This window comes from Oreochromis aureus, linkage group 11 (genome assembly GCF_013358895.1).
Source record: "Oreochromis aureus strain Israel breed Guangdong linkage group 11, ZZ_aureus, whole genome shotgun sequence".
NCBI classification, from domain to species: domain Eukaryota; kingdom Metazoa; phylum Chordata; class Actinopteri; order Cichliformes; family Cichlidae; genus Oreochromis; species Oreochromis aureus.
In genome coordinates this window covers 14,814,786-14,838,758 of record NC_052952.1, presented here as the reverse complement: position 1 = coordinate 14,838,758, position 23,973 = coordinate 14,814,786, and the positions used below count along the sequence as shown (strand labels likewise).

The following is a 23,973-nucleotide window of genomic DNA, read 5'->3' as shown; positions in this document are numbered from 1 at the left end:
AAGAGAGAAAGCTCACAGGAGAGAGGTTAATGTACGCGATTCAGGGTGGAAAAACTGGCGAGGAAGATGAGAGGTGAGAGAAAGCCGAGAAATCGCACGGCGAGGAGACGACTTCCTCGGCTCTAGTGCACAGACAGATAAAAGTGGTACACAGAAGACGCCGGAAGAGAACAGCACAGTCCAAACCCCTAAATCGGTCCCCTCTGCTGGACTATTAAACTACTTTAGACCATTTAATAACTACACATTTTTTTTTACATACATCATTTCCCAAGGAAGTCAGAAAACATTAAGTGTTAAAAAAAATAAACCAGCAAGGCTCACAGAAAGCTATGAAAGCCATTTTTTACAATATTATAGGATATCTGGGAGAATGCCAAATTCTCTGTGACATTTTCAACTGTTTTCAATAAATAACTGCAAGCTGTTAATTGAAGCAGCTGAAATACACTCAACCGAGCACCGTCCCAGACAATTTAGATAAGTGCATTTTCTGCATCTGACACTGATTTAGCTCCAGCTTCAGAAGTATCAAATAAAGTTAATTGGAAAGGGGGCGGGGTGGGCTGGGGGTGGGAATAGCTGCGACCAGGCGGTGCCAAGGCCGCAATTGGACTCTTGGAGCAACATTTTCCAAAGCTCACAGAAAATAAGTGCTGATGGAGGATAACTGACCACTTCCCCTCGACCACCTCTTCCATAAAGATAGTGAAATACAGTACATGCAAATCCTGTATAATGTGCTCAGCACTGGCAACATTTCTTTGGCTCCCAATGTTTCCTGCAGAACTTCAGTCTCTCAATTCAAACTTGTGCACTTGTCTTTCAGGAGTGTAGTCTCATCCGAGGCTGGTGCTCATGTGGAACTTTAACTTGTGACACGCTATTTTTAACTCTATGAATGATCATTTTAATCGGATATTTCCTGCGCTCGTTAATTTTCACTTTCTTATTTGGAAATAAGGAGTAGATGATGATTGAGGACACAAGTTTTAAGTAGGGGAGAATCCACACTATGTATCAGGAGGACCCCGAATAAAAAACAACACAAAAAACCCCCCACTACATCACATTAAAGATGAAAGTGCGGACAAAGAAGAAGAGTTTAAGGCAAAAGGTGTTGTGCTGTGGCGTATACCTACATAAACAGCTCACTGTGCTGGTCAGCATTTACACATGCATGCTTAAATAAGTAGATGTATGTGCTGCACACAAGTGTGAGCTGAAGTGTGTGTGTGTGTGCACCTGTCAGGTGTTCAGTTGTCATCAGACAAACTGTGGTGCTCCACTCTAGCAGAGGAGCTGTACTGAGAAGGCCTAAGGTCAAATGCTTGGTCCAGACTTCTGCTGTGTGACAGAAGTGGACCGATCACCCCTTATGTATGCTACATACTGCCCCCTGCTGTCCAAGAGGCACATGGCCTCATGTTTAACAGAGGCCATGAGAGGAACCAGGAGAGATGCTGCACACTACAGAGGGGTGAGGTGCTATTTTAAAGTAAATATAGCAACATTTGGTGCTACAACCAAAACAGGTGGCGAATTTGAAAGTAACCTGAAACAGCATGCGTTTCAGCTGAACTAGTGAACCTATTTTTTTGTGGATTCCAAAGCATGGAAGCACAACACTACGATGTACAAAAGACCTACCAAAAAGTATACATGTCGGGCCTTTGGTGCATTGAGCAACTGGTTACCTGGAGGGTGGGGGAACGCTGGGAGAGCGCGACCGCACCCTGTTTATATCAGCTGACCGAGAGCAGTGGTTAGAAGACATGACCTGCTCGGGGACCGACAACGTGGAGCTCTGGAAGTCTCTGCCATTTGGCCGGTAGTCTGCGAAAACAACAATGAATAAAGAGAAGCAGGGGGTGGAGAGAGCAGGAGAGAGAGGGTACGGCGTTATTTCAGCGGTTCCTTTATTCCCTCACGACACCAGAGATGCTACTTGTATGCTTTTTACTTGAGTGCAGATTCCTTTTATACTTGAGTTATTTAAATAACTAAATATGGTTAATGAACAATAATGAATGCTGCTTTTGCAGACTTAGTTTGACCACCGTCTGTAATAACTAAGAGGAAAAAGGCAAATCTTGTTTCAAACTTTGTAAAGCTAAAAGCCATTCCGCACAGGTGAAGGACTCATTTTGATATGCTGAGTCTTTATCGTACAAAAAATGAGGAGTGGGTTTCCATAAAAGTGTAAGTCATCTGCTGTGTTAACACTGTGCATTAAACATGAAAATAGCCTTTCAAAAGAATCTGAAACATTATAATGAATTTTCACTGGTAGACTGATTAGTCCATTGAACTTGAAAGAGTTCATTAACCGATAATCAGACATGGCTAGGAGCCACGGTTAAGGTCAGTGCTTAGCACTATTAATGTTGATTGATATTCAATAGAGTGTATAGAAGATTTAAAATGAGTTAAAGAAAAGCCTGATTCCAAAGTTGGAAAAGATGGAAAGGTATGAAAGAAATGTTGACCTTCACTTTAAAGGAGTCGCATGTTAATCGCATAAGATTTTCTTTTGTGTGTCGTAGATAGAATAAAATAGATTTCTTTAAACGTGTCAGGCTAAATGACCCATAGAGTAAATTGTCATATTCTGCAAGTCCACCATTTGTTTATTGATATAAACAAATACAAGCTACAAACATTTGAAAAAAATGACCACAATCCACAATGTCTTCACTCCATTATGATGTAAATTACATTTTCAAAGGAAAACATTTGTCATTTCTTAAAAGATGCTCCACTAGTGAGCTTCCTGCAGCGCAGCAATCAACTTCCATGCAGAGCCAAATTAAATCTATTCTTCCTCCTGACATGTTGCAGATGCAAAGAGGAGATTCTTTGTTGACAATTAATAGGTTTTAATAGGAACTGGCTGCAACGGTGCAGAAAGAGGCAAAAGAGCAGAGGGTTAAAGCAACATGAAACATGTTGCACAGATGGAAAAAGTCTTAAAGGTGTTCAGTTGTAAGGCCCATTTGTCTTCTACAGTAGCTACTAGTGTGCACTGCTGTACTGTGTGTACTGTATGTTCTGTAAAACAAAAATGAAATGTTTTCTTCCCCATTTGAACTGTGGAAGCAGATTACGGCAAAAACCGCAGGATGAGATGCAGTGGAGCCTGAGCAAACGGGAGGCACCAACCAGGGCTGAGTGAAGGGGTATTCCCTTCACTGTGGATGAAGTGAGGGGGTGGGGGTGTCTGGCATTGTGAGAGGCAGTGAGGGGCTGATGAGAATTTTAAAGAGGCTGGAGGAGGATTTCCCTCAGCTGCGGTATCATCGGCAGGCCGGTCTGAATGTCTGTGTGTGTGTGTGTGTGTGTGTGTGTGTGTGTGTGTGTGTGTGTGTGTGTGTGTGTGTGTGACACGCAGTTTGCTACAGAAACTGTGTATTCTCCTGTTTGTTTTCTCACATTATTCCACTCGCTTCTTCTGCATGGTGAGTGATGTGAAACGTCCTGCAAACAGTGCAGGTAGCTGTTTCCATCAAGCTTAATTGCAAAAAAAAAAAATATAGATATATATATATAGCATGTCCCGTGGTCTTTTTGTGAAAGAGGAGAACTAACAATTATAAAAAGACAGGCACATGTTGCCCTCAAATGCAACCTTGTGCTTAAAATTTAAAGGAAGCCTTTTTTTTAAGCCCTCGCTGTCTTTTTCAGCATAATTTTTCTTCCTACTTATTATTTCATGTGAGCAAATTTCAAGCACTTCTCAGTCTTTTTTTCCCCTTCCCCTGTCTTATTCTCTCTGGCTGGTAGCAGCTCTGCCTCTGCTTTTCTGATGCAGCGTGGGCGTGCTGCTGAAGCCTTAGCAAGAACAGCAACTAGCAGTGCAGAGGCAGACAAAAAAGCCCTCTGCTCCCTCACTGTGCTGCTTCTGCTGTTTGCTGATGGGCTGCAGGATTTTAGCCCGATACTGCGAGATGTGATGACGTGTGTAAGCATCTTTCCGGTGGCGACGTGAGTGAGGTTAGCTAAGTACATTATTAAGAATCGTAATGCAGCTCTGGTGAAATGGAGTGGATTCGATTCACTTACGCCACACAACGATGGCCTTCTTAATATGGCCTTGAACTGTTTATTACCTGTTATTACCCCAACGCCGTCTTCACAATCATAGTCTGAGATCTCACTGTCACTTATCCTTTGGGATCCTTTGAGAGAAAGAAAGAAGCAGGAAAGAGGAGACAGAGGGGAGAGAGAGAGAAAGAGGTCGTTTTCATTCCCTTTTTCATTTATTTAGATGCTTTTTTGTTTTTCAAATAATAAGTCACCCCTGCTCTGACTGTAATGTTCACTGGTCAAAGTGAGCCCTCCAACTAAAACAAATAATGCAGCATTTCGCCGCTCTGTCCCAACAAGAGCAGCCGATCCTTCTTCATCTGAGCTGTGGCACTTTGAAATGGCGCAGTCAATCATTCAGTGCACACGTGAAGGTGGAGACGGGGAGAAGTGATAGGGCAGTGTAGCTCTTTCCTCATCCTTCCCCCGTAGCCTTATCACCCCCACTCCCCACCCAACGCTTCCCCACCGCCTTCACCGTTCATTCAACTTAAATCAACTGGACACGTGTGCTTTTTCAGAAATGACAAGTGCTGCACTCTGGCAGTGCCGCTCCCAACCTCTCATCTCAGTTGGCTGAAAACTTTTTACAGCTGTCAGCTCTTTCACTTCACGCTAACACCAACACCCAGAAAATCGTCCTGGTGGGGGAGCAAGCCAGCCTCCCGTGGCTGAAAGAAGCAGCGGAGTGAAGCCGTACGGCATAACGGACTGCAGCGCAGTCCTCTTAAGCTTGTTAGGAGGTATGAGGGCCAAAGACTCTAATAATAGTAAGACATGGGTCAAAAATATCCTATATAAAGAGTATTTCATATTTCATGCATGCAGATAATCAAATATTATTTTCCTCTTTTTCTTTTTTTTTCTTTCTTTTTTTGAGTAAATATGCCAACTGTGTTAGAGGATTAGGCCAGTAAATAAGAAGTATCACAAAAGCAACACAGTCGCCTTTCAAGAAGATATTCACAATGAAGACACACAAACACAAGCAAAAGCAGAATGGGCAGAGTGTGCCGATGGTAACCTGTGCAACTGTTAAGAGGAAAATATTCATAATAGGCCAAAAAACAAACAGTATACATGACAGAGGAGAGGCAGGTGGTCATAGGCCAATTATGTCTGTCAGGAGGGGCGGACAGCTCGGGTTTTAATAACATCACATTAGGACTGAATACAGTTTGGCAGGATCTGGTTTTGGGTTACAGGGTGGGGTTGTGAGCCAGTTAACAGGTGAACACACAGAGAAGGAGAGACCACTGTGTCCTAAATCTCCCCGTTTCCCCACAGCGTCTGTGGTTCTGCTGCTCTGGGTGGATAAGGAAAGAGCGGTGTAAAATATACACCGACCCTCAGCACTGAAATCCATGTAAGGCAGCAGAAACGTCAGCTCTTAAGGGGGAGGGGGGAAAGGGGTGGAGAACTGGGGCACAAGGGTGTGTTTTTAAAGAGGAGGAGGACGACACTCAGATGCTCCATAAAGCTGCAATGTCTGGTAGGGCAAAGGTCTTTACCTGAGTTGTGTGAATAAGAGCCTTTGTCTGTAAAAGCAGAAGCAGTAAAGTAGATGTGACATGGACAACAGAAACAAAATATGCAGAAATAACAACGGCCGTAAAGGCCTCGATGACCTGAAGCAGCAACAGAAAAAGCCAGCACTGATCAGATAAATACATATGGCTCCTTGTTTGTTAATGGAAACAACTACAAAAATCAGAAAGCTACCTATTGTTGTTTTTATTTATCTCAGTGCTAAAATTTTAATTTCTGAGTGTTCGGTGCCATGAGTCTGTCGGCACAGATATATTTGTATGATGGCGAGCTTCAAGTAATAAAAAAGGAACAAAATCATCATTAGGGTATAAGGAAACTTGCTTTAAGACAAGCTACAAAACGCACACGAGTAAAAACCTCCATGGACTCTTTCTCTGATAGCTGCAGATTTCTCTCTCTTATTATGCTACAGCTGGTATACATTCGTTTTTGCACTTACGTCCACTATTAGCTGCTGTCATTGCTTCACCTGTCTTATTGGCAGTGTGTGGCGGGGTGTGAGGAGGTGCATACGTAGCGAGAGCAGAGAACCATCAGTGACAGCAGAGTGCATTAAACACTCTGATATTGTGCAGAGTGCAAAGAAATTAGGTAAAAAACAAGCACGTTTTTTTAATCTTTCCTTCATTCTAACCTTGTTTGAGTGTACGGTTTTGCTAACAATTCTAATTTCAGTAAATCTGCTCTCTTAAAAAAATGTATTTTAATATTTTTTTAGAAAGCTGGGAAAGCAATGTTTAAGTCAAGCATGATTCAAACAAAGACTCCCTGGCTCTCACTCAAAGTAAGGATTATTCATTTAATCCAGGTAATGGACTGATAGTTGGTATCAGCAGATACCTGAAGCCAATGTATCTGCATTGGTATTAGAAAATCAGCTGACCTGCTTCCATCTCACACTGTGAATGAATGTCACTTTACATTACAGCAGGTAAAATGTTTTTCCTACAGGATGCCCACCTTCTGACTCTTTACAGTCACTTTCAGCACATTTTGGGACCATTTGAGCGACAGAGGTGTTACTCACTCTGCAGCCGCCGCGTTGGACTCTCTCCGTGGAGCTGCCGGCGCTGTGCGTTCGGGGAGGCACGTGGGAGTGGGATAGATGACACGTCGTGTGTTTGTAGCTTGTACCAGTGTGGCTCGTCATCGAGAAGAGCCGTCTCCAGCTCAATCAGGATCTGGCAGAAGTAAAAGGCCCAAGTAAATTTTCTCTCCTTAAAAAAAATGGCCTCACTCCAAATGTTTTAAGCTCACATATATTTTTTTTTTCTACTCACTGATGGAATCAGAGCAACGTAAAACATGCTAGCTTTTAAAGAAAATGTAAATCCCAAAAAAGCCCTTTCTGTCACTCACACGCAAACAGAAAAAAAGAAAGTTCCTGATCCATGATAGGCAGGGACTGGACCACCCAACACTTTGTGATGGCCAGCAGCTTTCTTAAGGGCTTGACACCATTCAAGAGGATAAGCTGAGATACTGTTACGGAGTGTCTCTGAGGGCTTGGATTTGGTTTTCTTACCTCTCCCAGGAATTCGCTCTCCTCCTCCCTCACCCTGGCTTGGTCCCACAATGTGATCTCCAGCATGCGTTCCCGAAACTCCCGCCGGTGCACCGGCGAGTACATAAAGGTCTGGTTCCATTTGGGCTCTAAGGATTTCTTTACTGTTTTTGTTCTCCTCTTGCTTTTGTCACTGGAGGAACAATAATTCAAACTGTTTTTATTTACAATCATAATAGGGAAGAGCCACGAATACAACAAATCCATCACACGACACAGCACAGAGCACAGCACCACAGCATGCAGCTGCAGGGAACGACATGGCAAAGTGAACGTGCTAACTGCTTCTTAACGTCCATTTCCTGCATTCCTCATCAATGCATAAGAATAAATCGCTTAATAAGAAAATAAGAGCATAAATAATTATGAAATAAACCTCACATCAATGCCCCCCATAACTTGACCTTATTGCATAATCTTTTTTTAGTGTCTTTCTACCTTCGGGGAAATTAGGCCCTGAAATAGAGGAACTGTTTCTACTCTTACCTTCTGTCAGGGAGGAAGTAGATTTTCACGTAAGGGTTCCTGGGCCGGCCGTCTTCCCTGGGTGGCAGGTCTTTGGCACCCAGGATGGTGACGATTAGCTGATGGCCCACTTTGTCATACCACAGTTTGACCTGGGGGAGGGGGGAGAGCAGAGGCAGCCTGCTGAGAGACAGCTCAGGGCCAGCACAAATGAGAGCACATAAAGGGAATAATGCAGGAGAAGACAACTTCATCAGGTCCTCACATATGCATTTACATCCTTTTGTTGAGTTCAACACCTTTTCAATCAGTATAGGCCTCAGTGCAGGGTCTTCTCCTGTATTTACCCTTTAGGAAAAGGAGGAGGGTATCCAATTGCTAGGATGGTGTCAGGTCACATGTGTGGTGTGTCATTTTCATAAACTAAAACTATATCAATGTTAAAATGGTGTGATAATGATTTTTAAAGTGTGTCCTATTACAGTTTTTTAAATGGAACTGACCTTTTCAGCTGGAGTGAACTATAGTGAAATGCTAAAGGCAACATGCTCTAAAATTAACAATGTCCCACCATCTACCTATATGATGGCATCTCTAATAGTGTCCTCCCAAGTATTCAGTGGGGATCGATAACGAGAAATCAGTCATGCTGCTGCAATAGGAATCAAACAGTTCACGCTAAAAGAAAAGTATGGACTCCAGGAGAAAAAACTTAGAAGAAATAAAAGGCCAGCTGAAGCCTTAAAAGAAATCAGATGAAATGAGAAGTAAGACTTCTAAGTTCTGGTCCATACTTCATTCAGAATATGATTATGGATAGGGGTCTGCACTGTTTAAGAGGACTCGCCGTTCATGCAGCAATGCAGGAAAGAGCATTCAAGACAAGTCGAAACAGACAGCAGGGGGCTCATGGGAAAAACAAATTGTACCAAGTAATCTCTAGCCCACCAAAATGCCACATACTGCAAAATATGAATTCAAATGTAGAGTAAGATTCACCATAAAAACTAGCAACAATAAGTAAAATACCTAAATATATACTACTGTGTGTCCAATACAGCCAATTAACAAGTAAGCAGTTTACTAAAACATGCTGGCTTTAACAACATTAATGTAGACACACACATAAACCTAAACCATTCATATGTTTGATCTGGAAAACACGCAGTGCGCCCTTTCCTCTGCATGCTCTGTTACACACACCAACAATATTACTGACACACAGGATATGAAGCTTAGATCTCTTTTAAGCAAAACAACACAACAGTGAGATAAATATCTAAGGTTTAACACAGGAATATTAACCCTCAGGCTATCTAAATCAATAATGACCATAAAACAGAAACCACAGAAAAGACAGAGTGATATTAAAGCAGGCAGCTTGTAGCAGAGAGAAGCCTTCTAGGCTTCGCTCTGTTTGGAGTTATTATTTGGGAGGTACAATTTGCTTATTCGTTAAATCTCCTATCTGTAACGGGGGAAATGCAATTTTGGCTTTGGCTTTCCAAAGAGGACGGTGAACTCAGTATCTTTTCACTGCAACATGAAACCACACAGCCATCAGCTCAGATCTGCTAATTAGCATCACTTCAACTCGCACATGGGGGAGCCCTTCTGTGTATGTGTGCAGGGTTAGAGTTATCGAGGCCTGGGTTCATGTCACACTGAAGCAGGAGAAAAAAGAAAAACAGAGATCTTTGTCCTAGAAAGATTTACAGAGACGCCGACCAGCATTGCCCTCGACACAACACAGAACTACTGTTTCAATTAGGTCAATCACTGAAGTCAGTCCAAAAACATCAGGCAATGCAAGAGTGTCTCTTAAAATAAGCTCCGATTAGTCGAGCATGCACTACTTGGGGATAATGATGTGTATGGGTTACAATGAGCTATAAGAATTCTAATCAAAAGAATGATACCAACAAATCAAATCAAAGAAAATGACACAATGCACTGCACTAAGAGGGAAACTCAAAGCTGCCATTTCCCCAGGAATGCATTTTCCAAAGTATGGAAACAGAAAAAAAGGCCAGTCAACAGTCAATGAGCAAAAAAAACCAAACAGAGTTTGTGCCCTTCACACAGGGCCCATTACCTGGACCCTAGGGGCAAAAGGCGGTGTTCTTCTACTAAGGCTTTGGCTCTGGATAAGCATAAATTAAACAGCGAAAGAAAAAAAAGAAAGAAAAGAAAATGCAATAAAACCAAAAACACAAAAACTCACAATACACCCAAAACACAACAACAGAAATTTGTCATTTAGATGAAAGATTTAAACCAGCAGGTTTTGTATTTTTTTTCATTTCTGCTTTCTCAAAGATTACTCATCCCTGAGCTGCTCTGCCCTGTTCTGCATAGGCCCTCGGAGAAAATTACCAGCGGCTCACAATTAGATCTTTTTGTCTTTTAGACCTTTTTCTCCTCCGCCTCAAAGCTTGCGTCACGGTGACGTTAAAGCCGATTGTTATCCACAGACGATGCTTGATACAGACAGCTCCTTACTGTGTAGAATTACTCATCAAGGTCTTGCAAGGTTTATCCAGTGAGCTGAACTGTTTTAGTGATTAGTCCACTGCGAACTTCAAGGTCGGCCCTCTCATGAAAATCCAGAACTTTAAGCAGTGAGTGGATGAAAAGGCTGTGCTATACAGTGTAGGATATGTTTGAGTGGTGACCAAATACTCTATGGGACTCTCATAAATATTGAAAGAGCAGGAAAAGCACATTCTTGAATCCTAAATTTAAGATTTGATTTATGTCGTTTTAATGCAGCCTTTTTACCAAATTTACCCCAGGAGGGTTTTTATACTGGATAATGAACAACACACAACGTAATCTGATCTACAGTCCTGTGCTGGGTTGGTGAAGGGCCAGCTGAACAGGCTGAGTGAGGTTGCTGAGCCTGACAACAATGTTTAACAAGGGTTTGAATTAAGATTTAAACTAAAAAAAAAGAAAAAAATTGGTTGCGTAATGAATCCGCAATGGGAAAATAATACTTACTAGCTCATCTATGATCTCAAAAGCAATTAAACCCTCTCTATCAATCCAATCCTCTTCCCGGCTTTTACATGTAGCCCATATGTGGAGTTGAGCTCACTTACTGAGAGCTGTCCTGACAGGTACTGGGGGGCGTCCCTCAGCATGCTGGGACTCATAGGAGATGTGACAGAGATGGAAGGACGGTCCATCTTCTGAGACTCGAAAGAACTCGAACCTGGCAGGGCACAGACGGCACAGTCAGATAATAAACCGTATCTGTTTGCTGTTTGTAGTTTTCGCTACGCACAGGGAGAAAACTGGAGATTGTAGCAAGGACACACAAAGAAAGGAAACACAAAAAGAGCACAAAAATCTTGCCATGTGGGGGAAGATAAAAAGGCAGGGTGACAATTTGCTTCACTTGGTGTTTCTGGGATGATTAATAGGATCAAACGGCACACTGTCAAATCCACGGAAAAAATGTTGACAGAACTCACTTGATTCCAGTTGTGAGTGTGTGCTGTCTGGTATCCTTGGAATATCTCTGAAAAAAAAGCAAAAAAGAAAGTGAAAGAGTGTGAGAAGCAGGAGAGAAGGAGGGGGATGGAGCGGATCAATTTAAGCTAATACTGAATGCACTGCGCTTTAATGACCGTAAGCACCACATTAGTCTTCATTCACCCAACGGCTCTCTCAACGGCACAAAGCAGGTCAGACCTAGGAATCGACAAAGCAAAGGTGCCTCTGTTTTTCAAAAACAATCGCAGTGGAGAGGATAAACGATGTGACGGGCTTTCATTTTTTTGCCGGCCGGCATTCTTCGGTGCCTTATGAGGCCAGAAATGGCAGAGCCGGAGCCAGAGGGAGGGAGGAACAGATGCTGAATAAACAGCTCGGCACAGCTCCTTCGCAAACACATTCTGAGCTATGTTCCCTTCAGATTCCCCTTTTCAAGTCTCCACATTCCAAAAATATGAAGCTATTCTGAGTCATAGAGGCAGCTATGTGGCACGAATAAACCTACAGATGTTGGCACTGTAATAGTTTTACAGCGAAATCAAATCAAATAGGTAAGAGATGTTGGCACAATCTAAAGTGTGATTCTTTGAAATACTGACTAATACTAAAGTCCAGATTTATGCATGGTTAGCACCAATGTGAAAGTGAAGCAGGGACAAGTCTTTTATTGTTGTAGCTGGCATTTTGCATTTAGGAGTTTAGGCAGACAAAATACTGAAAGCAAAGTATTTAAATGAAACTATATGAGTCACTAAGGTTAGAGTAACAACATATCCTACAGAGTCCTGTAAATTCTACATTGGTCGAAGGGGGAGAATAAATGCTCATACAATTAGGTTTGTTTATACACTTAATACAGAGTTAATATAGCCTAAACTTTATGCTTTACATTTCCACACAGATTTTGCCATAATAATAACTGCAGAGAGTACTGCAAAGTCTGTTTGTGCGTCCTCAGCCACAAACACAGAGCTCTCCAACATCACAAATATCTTTCATATCACGTCTGTTTCAGAAAATACTGAAATGTCTGTCAAAATTCATCTAGAAATGTGAATTGTGTGGCTCAGAGCTGTCTGTGTGTCCCATTCTTTCCTTTGTTTTTAAAGAAATACTTGAAGCATGCATTTCCACACACAGCACAACAGAAGCAGAAGGTATACTCTGCTTCTCATCTGACTGGTTGTTAGACACAGATTCCAGGTATATGCAGTGGAGGTATGTGTAATAAAGCAGCCCCTCTCTAGATGAATCCCACTCCTGATCTGAGATGTCAGGATTCATCTAGAGCAGGGACGTCAAACTCATTTTACATCGTGAGCCACATACAGCCCAGTTTGAGCTTAAGCGGGCCAGACCAGTAAAAACTCCTCTTTCTGTCAGTGTAAAGAAGTTTAGCCACATATGGAAATGTTTAGACATCTTAATAGAAGAAAAAAGAACTTCAACAGTAAATCTTCGTTTTTCCACATGATCAAGAAATGTTGCTGAAGGAAATTGATTTTTTTAAAACTTTGGACCTTTGGAAAACATAGAAACTTGTATTGGAGAGGGAAAGGTTCAGGATATTTTTTGTTTATCTATTACTTAGTTACTTTGGTGTAGTGTGAATGACCACGGAGGAGGTCTCTGTCACTAGAAAAAGCTGTAAAACTTAAAAGTACAGAATCTATGCCTTCCTTCACGTTTACCAAGGCCATCCAGTGGGCTGGAAGGGAGTCTTTGGCCCCCAGGCCATATGTTTGACACCCCTGAAGCAGATAATTGCTTCTCCCATCACTGAGACCTCACCCTATTCTGAGTATGTATCAAAAAAGAGTTATTTTTCTTACAGTGCCTCTCCTTGGTCTGAATTATCATCCTGCACCATATTTAGTTCCTTTTCTGGGGTCACAAACTATCCCAACACAAGCACATAGTGGGAAAAAGTTCGATGCCCTTGACAGATCCTAGTCCTGGCTTCGCTTAATTAAAAATTACATTTTCAAATCACAATTTTAACACATCTAGTGAACTCGTCTGCTTCAGTATGCTTATTGTGTTGTATGGAAAAGTAACACAGTTGCAGCACAAATTCTCACCCATGCCTAACACCTTGGTTACTGTGAGCGAGAGCATCCTGTTGCTTATTAATGCCAAAATCCAAAATTGTGTTGTGAAGAACAGAGTGTGTCTGCATGTGTGACACCGGTTGCGAGATCTCACCCTATAGGCCGCGAGACCACCAGCTCCACCTGCGGCTCCGGCTTGGATTCTAGTATGATATTGTAAACTTCTTTAAATGTGGCTCCTTGTAAAAGCTTCCCGTTCCACTCCAGCACCTGATCTCCTGCAAAAACACCAGAGATGCTCAGCATCACGTGGAAGATCTTAATCCTTTATGCTCACACCGTCGTCACAGCTGAATTTAATTTCTTCATAAATGTGTGCGTGTGTGTTTCAATACCTGGTCTGAGGTGTCCAACAGTGTCTGCTAGACTTCCTTTCCTCACTTTAGTGATAAAAGCACAAAGTCTACCAGATTCTGTCATCTTGCCTCCCACCACCTGTAGAAACAGAGAGGTGACTGCGCTGGTACTAAAATGCATTTGTGAAACAAAAGTCGAGCTATGTCATAATAACTGTAGATTTAATGCAGCTCATAGAAGAACATGGACTTATTTTCTCAAAGCATCCTGTTGATGTCATGGCTTCAGTTTTTGCCTGCGAGGTTTGAAACCACAAGAAATGCACTGGAAGGGAGAAGGTCGATGCTAAAAGTCTAAATCTAAATCTTTTCAGAAACTGTCCAGGACTGTGCTTTGTTCCCCGTGCTCCGGTGCTGTACCGTGGTTCTGTAACAGTGCGAGGCCGTGGGCTAGAGCTGTACTGTACAGTCCTGAGCTGCTGTACTCCACTCTCCTCGGCTTACACTGGCATCATACAAATAAAAATCCCCTCTTAATGGCAGCTGAATGCCAACATACAAAGGAGCTTAGGGAAGTCTGCTAAATGAAATGGCTTTATGTAACAGGCAGGAGATAGAGAGAGGGAGGCTTGCAGAGGAAGAGAGCATAAGAGAGAGAAAGAGATGGGCAGTGAGGGCGAGGCTGGCAACCTGACTGATGGACTGACTGGCTGGATTGTGGAGCTGGGTGGCTGCTGCTGAGCGGACAGAAATGCACAGAAGCACTGAGCAGACACAAACATGCCATTTCAGGAGGCTCATTTAATCAGTAATGATTTTTTTCCCCATCTTGCCGCTCTCGCTTCTTTCTCCAGCGGCTGCTGCCATGCTCCTGTGGACATTTGGCTGCTCTCTTATTTTTTTAAGGGTACGCACCACCTACAGAATTACACAACAGTGAAGGATAAAACAAAACTATATCTATCTATATAAAAATAAGTATATGCTTTTTGAATAGATGGAGACACTGGAAGGGAAACTGACTTAGCATTCAATAAAGAATTTGATCAATAAGAAGCAGGCAGCACTAACACTATAAGAAAAAGACACACAGAGAGCAAAGAATGTAAATTTACATTAGAACGTGATGGAACTGTATAATGCACAAACAGGGAATAACTGCAGGGACAATACTGGGAGGCTCTGCTCCGACTTGTTTCCTCCCAGCAGCTGAATTCTGTTCACTAAAGTAGCTCAGTATGAATGAGTTCAGAAGATTAGAGAGCCCAGTATCAAACAACACTTATTAATATTCATCAGGAATATAATGGCTATTAATAGTGAGTCGTACTACTGTATGATGTAACAACAGAAAGCCGTGGAGAAACCTCAAAAAAAAAAAAAAAAGGCACAAAATTTTTAACCTTCCACCTAAATGCCGCATCTAACACTGATCCTTTTGACTGAACCCTACTGGGTAAAATGTTAAAGTCACTGTGCTAAATATGCATATTTTAACAGGATATTCTAATGGCAGTTCAACATGAGTGTGTGCAGTGCAAATGACGCCCACACAGGCTGCAAGCTCACCTTCAGACCGAGCAGAGCACCTGAGTCTCGAGGCACACTTCCATCTTTCATGCGCTTGTTGAGCAAAATGCGCCCTATTAGGCGATCCCCATCTTTGGACGGCTGCCACGTCACTGGGTGCTACAAGGTCAGAGCAACAACACACCTTTTGTTTAACAGTTAATCCATTTCAGTTCGATCACTTCAGACCAAAGCAGACAACAAAACAGTGAAAGGAGGGCGTGAAGGGAGCACTTTATTTGTTCACTTGGGGGAAGAATGTTCACACAAACTCAGTTATTTAAACTCCAGGTGATGCAGTTTTATCTGTTAGGCCAAAAGCGTTCAAAGGAAAATTTGAAATTTCTCCAAATAACACACAGCTCATTAACTGTCTCACAGAGTTTGTGTGAACCTGCCGGTGTGAGGGTGGAGTTAAGCTTCATGCAGCGCCCCATGCAGAGTAAAGCAAGCAGCCCCAACACTCCTCCTAAAACCAGCTCTTCAAACGGGAGCAGGAAGACCAGAGTGTGACTCTGGTGCTTTGCTACACACAAACACACAGCCACCATCAAGTGGAGTAGTGAGGGGAAAAGCAGATAGTGAAAAAAAAAGTGGGAGGGGGGTAGACGTGATACAGATGAAGTAGATCCTAGGGTGCCACATTAGAGACCAAAAAGGATGAAAAACAGCACAGAATAAAGCTATGAGACACGGTGATATCACAGACGCGGCAGTGGAAGGGAAAAAAGAAAAACAAATGTTTTTTTGGTGCAAAACAAATCCAATCTTCCCTGTTTGTGTGTGTGTGTGTCTTTTTTTTCTATAGAAGTGAGTGGAAAATTGGGCAAAGGGGACAGGATCTGTCTGGACTGGGTGCTGTGGGGTAGGGCAGCAGAGTGAGAGGGGACGGGCCCGAGTAAGGGTGTTCCTACTACACTAAACAGGACCGCTGCAGAGCAAGAACACAACATACGGAGGAAAAAAAACGAGCATGCAACTAGGAGAGACCCACATTCCTGAGTGCCATGACAAACAGAGAGGTTGTGTGTCAATGCCCAAGTCTTTTACAGCTACTGTAAAGAGGTGTAGTTTCTATTTGGGGAGCAATACAGCAAGTACAAGTAGCAAGCAAAGAGGGTGTCCCCAAATGACTTTTATTTTTAAGGCAACACCGAGGTGGAGCCAAAAGTAACCGAACCAAAAATAATAAATAAAGTTTTAAAAAATCGCAAGAGAAATCAATTTATACAACGTTAAATAAAATCCATAAAACAGACATCTCACCTATTTACACTTAGTGACAGAGAGCAAACAAAGACTGGATGGGTAAGGTCATAAATAATAATCATAACAAAAAAAAAGAAAAAAAAAAGCAGGCTAGATTGTCTCAGTACCTTCTCACTATGGCTATGCTCCTCGTTTAGCGTAGTGCTACTGCACGTATCAACTCCCGAGTCTTTAACCTGCGGTTCACACCATGCCAAGTCCTCTTCAAATGAGTGTCCCCCAAAGCGCACCATTTTCTTTTGCCTCTCAGATAAGGTGTGTGTCGCCTCGGACATAAATGCCTGCTCAATAGTTTTTCTTTTTCCCCTTTGACTGTCCCCTACAGGTGTGGGATAAAAAACAGAAAGAAAAAACAGAAAAAACAACATGCAAAGGTGTAAATAAAACAAAGGAAACATGAAATGACAAAAAGACTCCGGGAGGACAGGGGATGGGGGAGAGGAGAGAGAGAGACAGAGAGAGAGGGAAGGAGAGAGAGAGTGAGAGAGAGAGATGGGGTTAAGGGGGCGGGTGGTAGGGAGGGAGGGTCAACGCAGGGCTCCACATGTCTCACCAAAGACATTGGGGAAGCCTCACTGCTATGCCATGACGCATGGTCCCACCAATGGCCATCCAAATCTCCTGTAAGGTGGGAGGGAGGGCATATACACACGAGAGAGGACATCGAGAGGGACAAGTGAGGACGCCACAAAGTACAGACATTAACGCGCGCGCACACCCACACAGAGCTCGAAATAAGACATCCAAACATTCACGTTCCAACACACACACACAAACACACGAGTGCTCACATGCTCCCATAACTCAGCAAAAGTGATAATCGCTCCTAAAATCCCTGCAGAGAAGGAAAAGACGCAGATGGATTGAGCTCAGCACTGCTCAGTTAAGAAAACTAAACAAGACAGAAGCCATGGCTGAAGTCAAAAGCACAATCTGAAGCTTCAAATTCTTTAAAGGTATTACATGTGTTCCAACAGCACATTGGGAACCTCTGATAAACAAAACGACAACATTCAAACGCGTCACAGACAAAATCCGCACCTAATTTGACCTCATTTGGGACTTTTGCAGCTTCAGCTAACTTCAGCGCTGCATTCCATACCAAGGTTTGATTTATCGTGTTGGAACTGCTTCGTAGGGAAGGGAACTTTTCTTCTGCTTTATTGCTTAAACATCTCGCTTGTCACAGCAAATCAAGTGCGATAACAGACAAGGAGTGGGCGGGGCAAGGATAAACGGCCCATTTGAAATAAAGAAATATGTTTAGTATGATTATAAAGAGAAAAGAGCATCACTAAGGGGACATATAGGCCACAGTGCAAAGTTTTGTTTTCTTTACAATACTTTGGCTAATAGGTAGCTCTGCATGATTCACAGTTCAAAATAATCCTGCTTTGTCCCCTCAGTTCATCCAACATCTCACACAAGCAGTTTTAGCTCCCATCCTCCTCCCTTTTAGTCAGCCTTCCTCAGATTAGCTGCCCCTCCCGGGCAGGTGAAGAAATAGACCTTTCTTCATTTCTTCAAATATAGTTAGTTCCAATCGAAACACACGTTCCACGTTACATTCCTCCGATTTTTTTCAGACAGCAATCTTCAGAAACATTCGGGCCAGATTCTGTTTTGTTGAAACAAAGTCAGCACACTGCTATCTTATCCTAAAGAAGCTGCATCTATAGGAGGGAGCAGGGCAGACCTCTAATGTGTTTAACTGGGGATTCAGATTGCAATGCCACACAACCTTAACTGACCTCGATCTAAAGTGCACCGGGGAGAGCTTTTAAAGATGAGGCTCTGATTACAACTTCTGCCACAGCATCGGCGGATACATGGCCTTGAGAAAGGCAGGCACGTGGCTACGATGACGATCGCAGGATGAAGGATTCTGGGGCATTTCTCTACTCTTGTCGTGCCTTCAGGACAATAATCAGTTATAAAGGGAAGACTTCTAATGAGACAAATGTGAACCGATCAAAACTATCCATCTATCTCCAGAAGCAACTTTGTGATTCTGCAGGGTTTGTCCTGTTCTCCAGTGTGGATGTACAGAGCAGTGAGATGAGCACTTTCAATTTGATTAAGAAGCTTAAAATTTAAAGCTAATTAAAAAGAGCAAAAACTATTGAATCCAAAGGTAGTGCTGAGATTCTCAGGGGAGAGCAGTGTGGAGGTGAAGACAGGCACAAGCTAAGAGTCAAATCCTGCTCTTCTCTGTGCAGGACTTCAGTCAGTAACATCTTTTTAGCATCCCATTACAATGCATAATTCATTTAAATGATATTCAGCTATGATGCCAATTCATTTTACAAAGGGGAAATAAAGTTGCTCTTATTAAAACATTTACCGAGGAATGGGCCATTTAAATAATACAGAAACACAATGTGTATTTGGCAGCAAACATGCTGTTGTAGACTTGTGTGTTTGCACAGATGCACAAAGTCAATAGCGGACCTCAGGGCTGTAGTCACAAGTGAGGTCATCTGAAAACACTCGACTTGTTTAACCCATGGGCCACATACATCACATTCGCCACACTTCACTTCCCCTGCAAAGAGCTGTAGAACCTAATGGAGCTATAGAGGACAGGCCTCCTTCAAGTATTATCTGGCTCAGGATTCAATCTCAGGGAAATCAGGGAACTCTGATGGAAAGGCATAAAAATAGACTGCATATGCTTCTAGATGCGGAGGCTGGGGAGGTGATGGGAGGCTGGACTGGACAGGGGTAAAGAGGAAAGAATTTTCAGCATAGGACAAAAAAGATCCTGCATGGAAGACGTTATTCGCATAAAGACAGGGTCACTGTGAATACACATAGCCAGAAATGTCTTAAATAATCCCTCATTGCACTGGGGTAATATGGGGTTCAGTACTTTCTTAACAGATGCTTACAGAATTATTTGGAGATTTTAAAATTTAATATTCCGATGGATCGGAAATGGGGTTTTTTTTCCATTAAGACACACAAAGGATAAACAGCCTTCCATAATATTTGCTATCTCCAGTTGTTTATGCACTCATACAGGCTCTGCCTGACTCTGCTCGGATCAGCTGGTTGTTGTGTTTCCAAACATAGGTGGCCAACTGGAAAGTTGCAGAGTGCGCTCTGGTACTTATAACACAGGGGTGGGCAATCTCAGTCCACGAGGGCCGGTGTCCCTGCAGGTTTTAGATCTCACCCTGGGTCAACACACCTGAATCACATGATTAGTTCGTTACCAGGCCTCTGGAGAACTTCAGGACATGTTGAGGAGCTAATTTAGCCATTTAAATCAGCTGTGTTGGTTCGAGGACACATCTAAAACCTGCAGGGACACCGGCCCTCGTGGACTGAGATTGCCCACCCCTGTTATAACATCACTGAAGGTGTTTCTCCCATTTTTTTTTACTTTTTAAATTTTCATTTATCGGCATAAACGCCAATGCCACACAGCAAGTAACCACTACCAACCGATAATACTGGCTCACTGATAAACCTCTCAGGCTCTAACCTTTAATAAAAAATCTGCTTCTCTTAAAGAGACATGCCTGCAGAACTGTGGCTCTTAAACAGAAGGTCTGTTTCTGGCTTCAAATTACTTTTTAGCTTCCTAGCTTTCTTTTTCACTATTAAAACACATAAACATATATAAACAAAATGTATCTTTTTCCATTTTCTTATCCATATTTTATCTCGGTTGCAAATAAAGTTTCAAATAACAAAGTCAGTGTAGTGTCAGTATGTATAAGCAGTCAATATTAGCCAAAAACTCTAGTGTCAAACTGCTGTAAACATTGATTTTTTTAAATTTTTTGTACTCTTGGCTCTGTATGATGTCAGTGGGAGAAGACTTTTTCATTTTTATTTATTATTCTTTTAGTGAATCAGAAGAAAATTCACTTAACTTAAATGGTTTGTTTCAGAAAGAGCACAATCTAGTCCAGTATATGACAAATAAGGATTAGTTTGGACTGTGAATCATACAAAGCTACACTGGAAGAGTCCAAGAAGAAATCATAAGAAGAAATAAGATCATAATATTCCCCCTTTAATATAGTAAAAAAGATCTTCAATAACATTTTCCAACTTGCAATTTTGTTGTGACCAAGCTGCAAGGTCAGTTTAGGCCAAACATGTATCACTATCCATCCATCATTCTAAGGAAGCACTGTAACTACTTAGTGTATGTAGTAATGTGCTGTGATAAACTATTATGGATGTCCCCAGATAGGCTTTGGCCTCTGTGGCCCTCTCGCCAACAGCTGACAATAGTAATTACCTCCTTTGCCTTTCAGCTGCTCTTCTGTCAGCAGCGTAACACCAGAGCACACTTTGGTCTCCAATAAGAGTGTAGTGTGTTCGATGTGGAGCTATAGACAGAATGAATAGAGACACTACGTGGCTCATCTCAAGCTTCCATCATTTACAACCTCTACTTATGTGTGTTCTTCTTCCTGGGCCCGCCTCCATCTTCAGGCCCCTCCCCAGCCCACTCTTAATGTTTTAAAAAAAGACACACCCAGCCTTCTCTCCTTACTTTCCCCGAAGCTTCATTAACAGTGGCACGCCACAAATGGGCACCGATCCCCCAGTAAGGCACTGTGTGATTTTTCAGCGAGCAGGAAACTCATCACGGCCATAAATTGTGAGCATCAGCAGTCTGCGCCCGGCCCTGCCGTTTCGCTCCGACTCCGAGGCCCCGCAAAGTGCTGATTCAGGTCGAAGGCAGCGCACAGGCAGTGGCGGAGTTCACCACCAGCAGGCTCTCCATCACTTTGACGGCTCAATAAAAACCAGTGTAAACTATTAATTGGATCATTAATTATTGATGCTGTTTTTACTACAATTCAAGAGGTGAGAGCAGAAAAGAGGCAGGTCGAAACAATGTCTATGTTTAAACATAGCCACCATGCTACAAAGGTGAAACAGTATCATGTTAAGCTACTGGTGAGCTCAAAACATCAGTATCTATTTTAATAAACTAACCCTAAACGAACCCTCTTTACTATGCCCAAAAACAATGCCTTTCAGGTAGAGAAAGGATGGATTAATAAGACAGTCTTTCTCAGATCTAGCATGAGGCCAAACACTCCAAACCCAGCAGGGTTACCGAGCTGCAAAAGCTGATCCCAAAGGCCATTAATGAGGATGTAACTTAGGTTGTCACTACACAATGTCCACCTGTCTGCTGCAGTTAGCCAGCCATCCTCTCCTTTTCTGTGTGCTGGGCACTATTATGAGACTGCATGTCAGGGGAATCAATAAAGAGGAAAACACAGGGAGAGGACCATCGCAATAAATCAGTCTCCTGCGTTCACAGACACAAGCCAGGCCCATTACAGCTGGCACACCCTTTCTCTTCCAGTCTAACTCGTCCCCTTCAACTACTCTTATTCTCACCACCCCTCATCCTCCTTCTTCACAGATTCCCCCTCTCTCCCTTCTAGGTACCAGAAACTGGAGAGTGTGGGATGCACGCTGCTTAGCCTGCTGTTACACACCCATCTCGTTGTCCAGTCAAGCTGAATGCACAAACCCCCAAGATGCTGACGGGAACATATGGCGAAAAAGTTGCTTTCCGCCCTCATTTGTCTCACGTGCAATTACAACCGCTGCTCTTCGTATTGTTGGCAGATTTTTGATGCTGTTTTTTTTTCACCTTTTACTTTTTTTCACTCTGGTAAATAATCAAAGTCCTTCTGTATGATTCTTTTTTTTTTTAAACAAAGCAAGAAGGGATATTTCTTCTCTCGCCCTTTTTTTGGGAGCATTAAAAACACCTGCTTGATCTGACCCAGCTGAAAAATATTTGAGGGTCACATGTGCACATCGGGGTTGGCGTTCGCTTTGAATCCACTTTCTAATTATTGCATAATTAAACTTACTACGCAAACACGTACACACTGTTTTAAAATAAATGGTTCAGTACAATTTGCTGACCCATTTATCAGACTCCCTGCATGCACCGAATCACAGCAGCCTTAGTTATGTCATAGATGAAAATAATTAATGAAACTGCCAATTAAAAGTAAATAAAGCTCCACATAATCAGCTGTCTGAGTATGTTCTGTACCTAGCATAGGAAGCTATACTTATCCAGGTCAACAGTTCAACTCTTCCCTATGTTTTTTTCTCCTACGCAGGGTGACCCGCGGAGGAGGCAGGCAGACAGGCGCACACAGAAACAACAGAAACTCTGACCCTCTAAACAACCTGCCTTCTCCCTATTTTTGCTCCATGGCTACCTGTAAATCTGGAAACTCCCACATCAATAATGTAGCGCCGGGTGCTCAGCTGCTCGCCTTGGAGTTGAGAACAGTTACATAACAGAGCAGGCCAACCAAATTCCACTGCTCTCCTCTGCATTAAACATTTCATCTACCATTCAGCGACAAAGGCGAGCTGTGCCACTGTACTTTTGTCCTTTCTATAGTCTAACCTCTAACACTCCTCCTCCCCCTCTTCCTCCCTCTTTCCTGATTTTACATCCCAGGAAAAGTTAAAAAAAAGAAAAAAGAAAAAAATCAATTCGCAATTACAACAACTGTCAACCAGGAGGAGCAGCGAGAAGCTGACGACTGCCTCTGATGTTGATTCTATGCAAAGTGGCATTTCTCTCAGTCAATGTGTGCCTGCTTGGTGGGATGTTTTTAAAAAAATATATAATATACTTGAAGAAATGTGAGATGCAAACAGATCAGTCACAGCAGACTGCAAGAAAACCACTTCACTCAGTGATCCACATTATTATTTTAAAGTTTAAGCAATCCTTGATTTAAGAAATAAATAAATAAATAAAAACCAGCAGAGCTATTTTTCATTTTTTTTGCTAAACTGAACTCCTTCGCGATACCAGCAAGGCAGCACCGCTTTGTGCGAGCTGTAAAGTCAAGGCTAACAGCGCAGATACAATTTGCTGCAGGAACACATTTCTACATTCTAAAGTCAGCTCGCTTTGTTTCGGTTTACAGCCACAACTCCCAAAACATCTCGCTTTCTCCTCCTGCCTGTCCTTTATGTAACGCTGTCCATTAAAGAACACTGTCAAACAGCTGTGGCAGGACCTGGCAAATAGTGCCGTAACAGCGGCGAAAGCAGAGAGCCTTAAGATCAGCGGTGTTATCTCAGTTTCCAACTCACAACTCACGCACACATAAACCACCCATCCACATTGAAGCATGTCTGGCTGGCCTGTGAGCCCACAGGCCTCCTCCTCGAAGGCACCAAGAGCTGTTAGAGGAGATTCATTAACGACAAACAGAAAACGCCGCAGTTCTCCGCACAAAAAATAAGGCTCATCATTTTCAGTTTTTAAAGGCTTTTATTGCACGTGTGCAATGGCTGGTTTGTTTTCTTGTTTGAAGATGAATGAAAATGCAGTAAAGACAGCCACTTTTAAGATGTTCAACCACCCCCCCCAAAAAGATAATACAAAACCTAAGAGCAGTTATTTCTGGTTATGGAGCATTTTAAGAAGAAGTTTTCTGTATTTAGATTGTTTAATGTTTTACGAGAATGTTATCTTTATTGAAAAACCTGTATAAACAGAAACATATTTAAAGATTTTTCAGAGTGAAAATGA

The 23,973-nt window shown here is 42.5% G+C and overlaps 1 protein-coding gene across 1 annotated transcript in view; it reads right to left on the bottom strand.

Annotated features, from left to right (window-relative positions):
- The window catches only part of rims2a (regulating synaptic membrane exocytosis 2a), a 139,122-nt gene that overhangs the window by 46,080 nt on the left and 69,069 nt on the right, over positions 1 to 23,973 (bottom strand). Inside the window, exons 9-19 of the mRNA XM_039619950.1 lie at positions 16,520 to 16,731; positions 15,144 to 15,263; positions 13,614 to 13,713; positions 13,373 to 13,496; positions 11,146 to 11,192; positions 10,771 to 10,883; positions 7,688 to 7,818; positions 7,163 to 7,355; positions 6,665 to 6,818; positions 4,110 to 4,178; positions 1,698 to 1,836 (exon numbers count right to left, since the gene is read on the bottom strand). Of these exons, the coding sequence (XP_039475884.1) occupies positions 1,698 to 1,836; positions 4,110 to 4,178; positions 6,665 to 6,818; positions 7,163 to 7,355; positions 7,688 to 7,818; positions 10,771 to 10,883; positions 11,146 to 11,192; positions 13,373 to 13,496; positions 13,614 to 13,713; positions 15,144 to 15,263; positions 16,520 to 16,731 (1,402 nt within the window). The remainder of the gene's footprint in view (positions 1 to 1,697; positions 1,837 to 4,109; positions 4,179 to 6,664; positions 6,819 to 7,162; positions 7,356 to 7,687; positions 7,819 to 10,770; positions 10,884 to 11,145; positions 11,193 to 13,372; positions 13,497 to 13,613; positions 13,714 to 15,143; positions 15,264 to 16,519; positions 16,732 to 23,973) is intronic.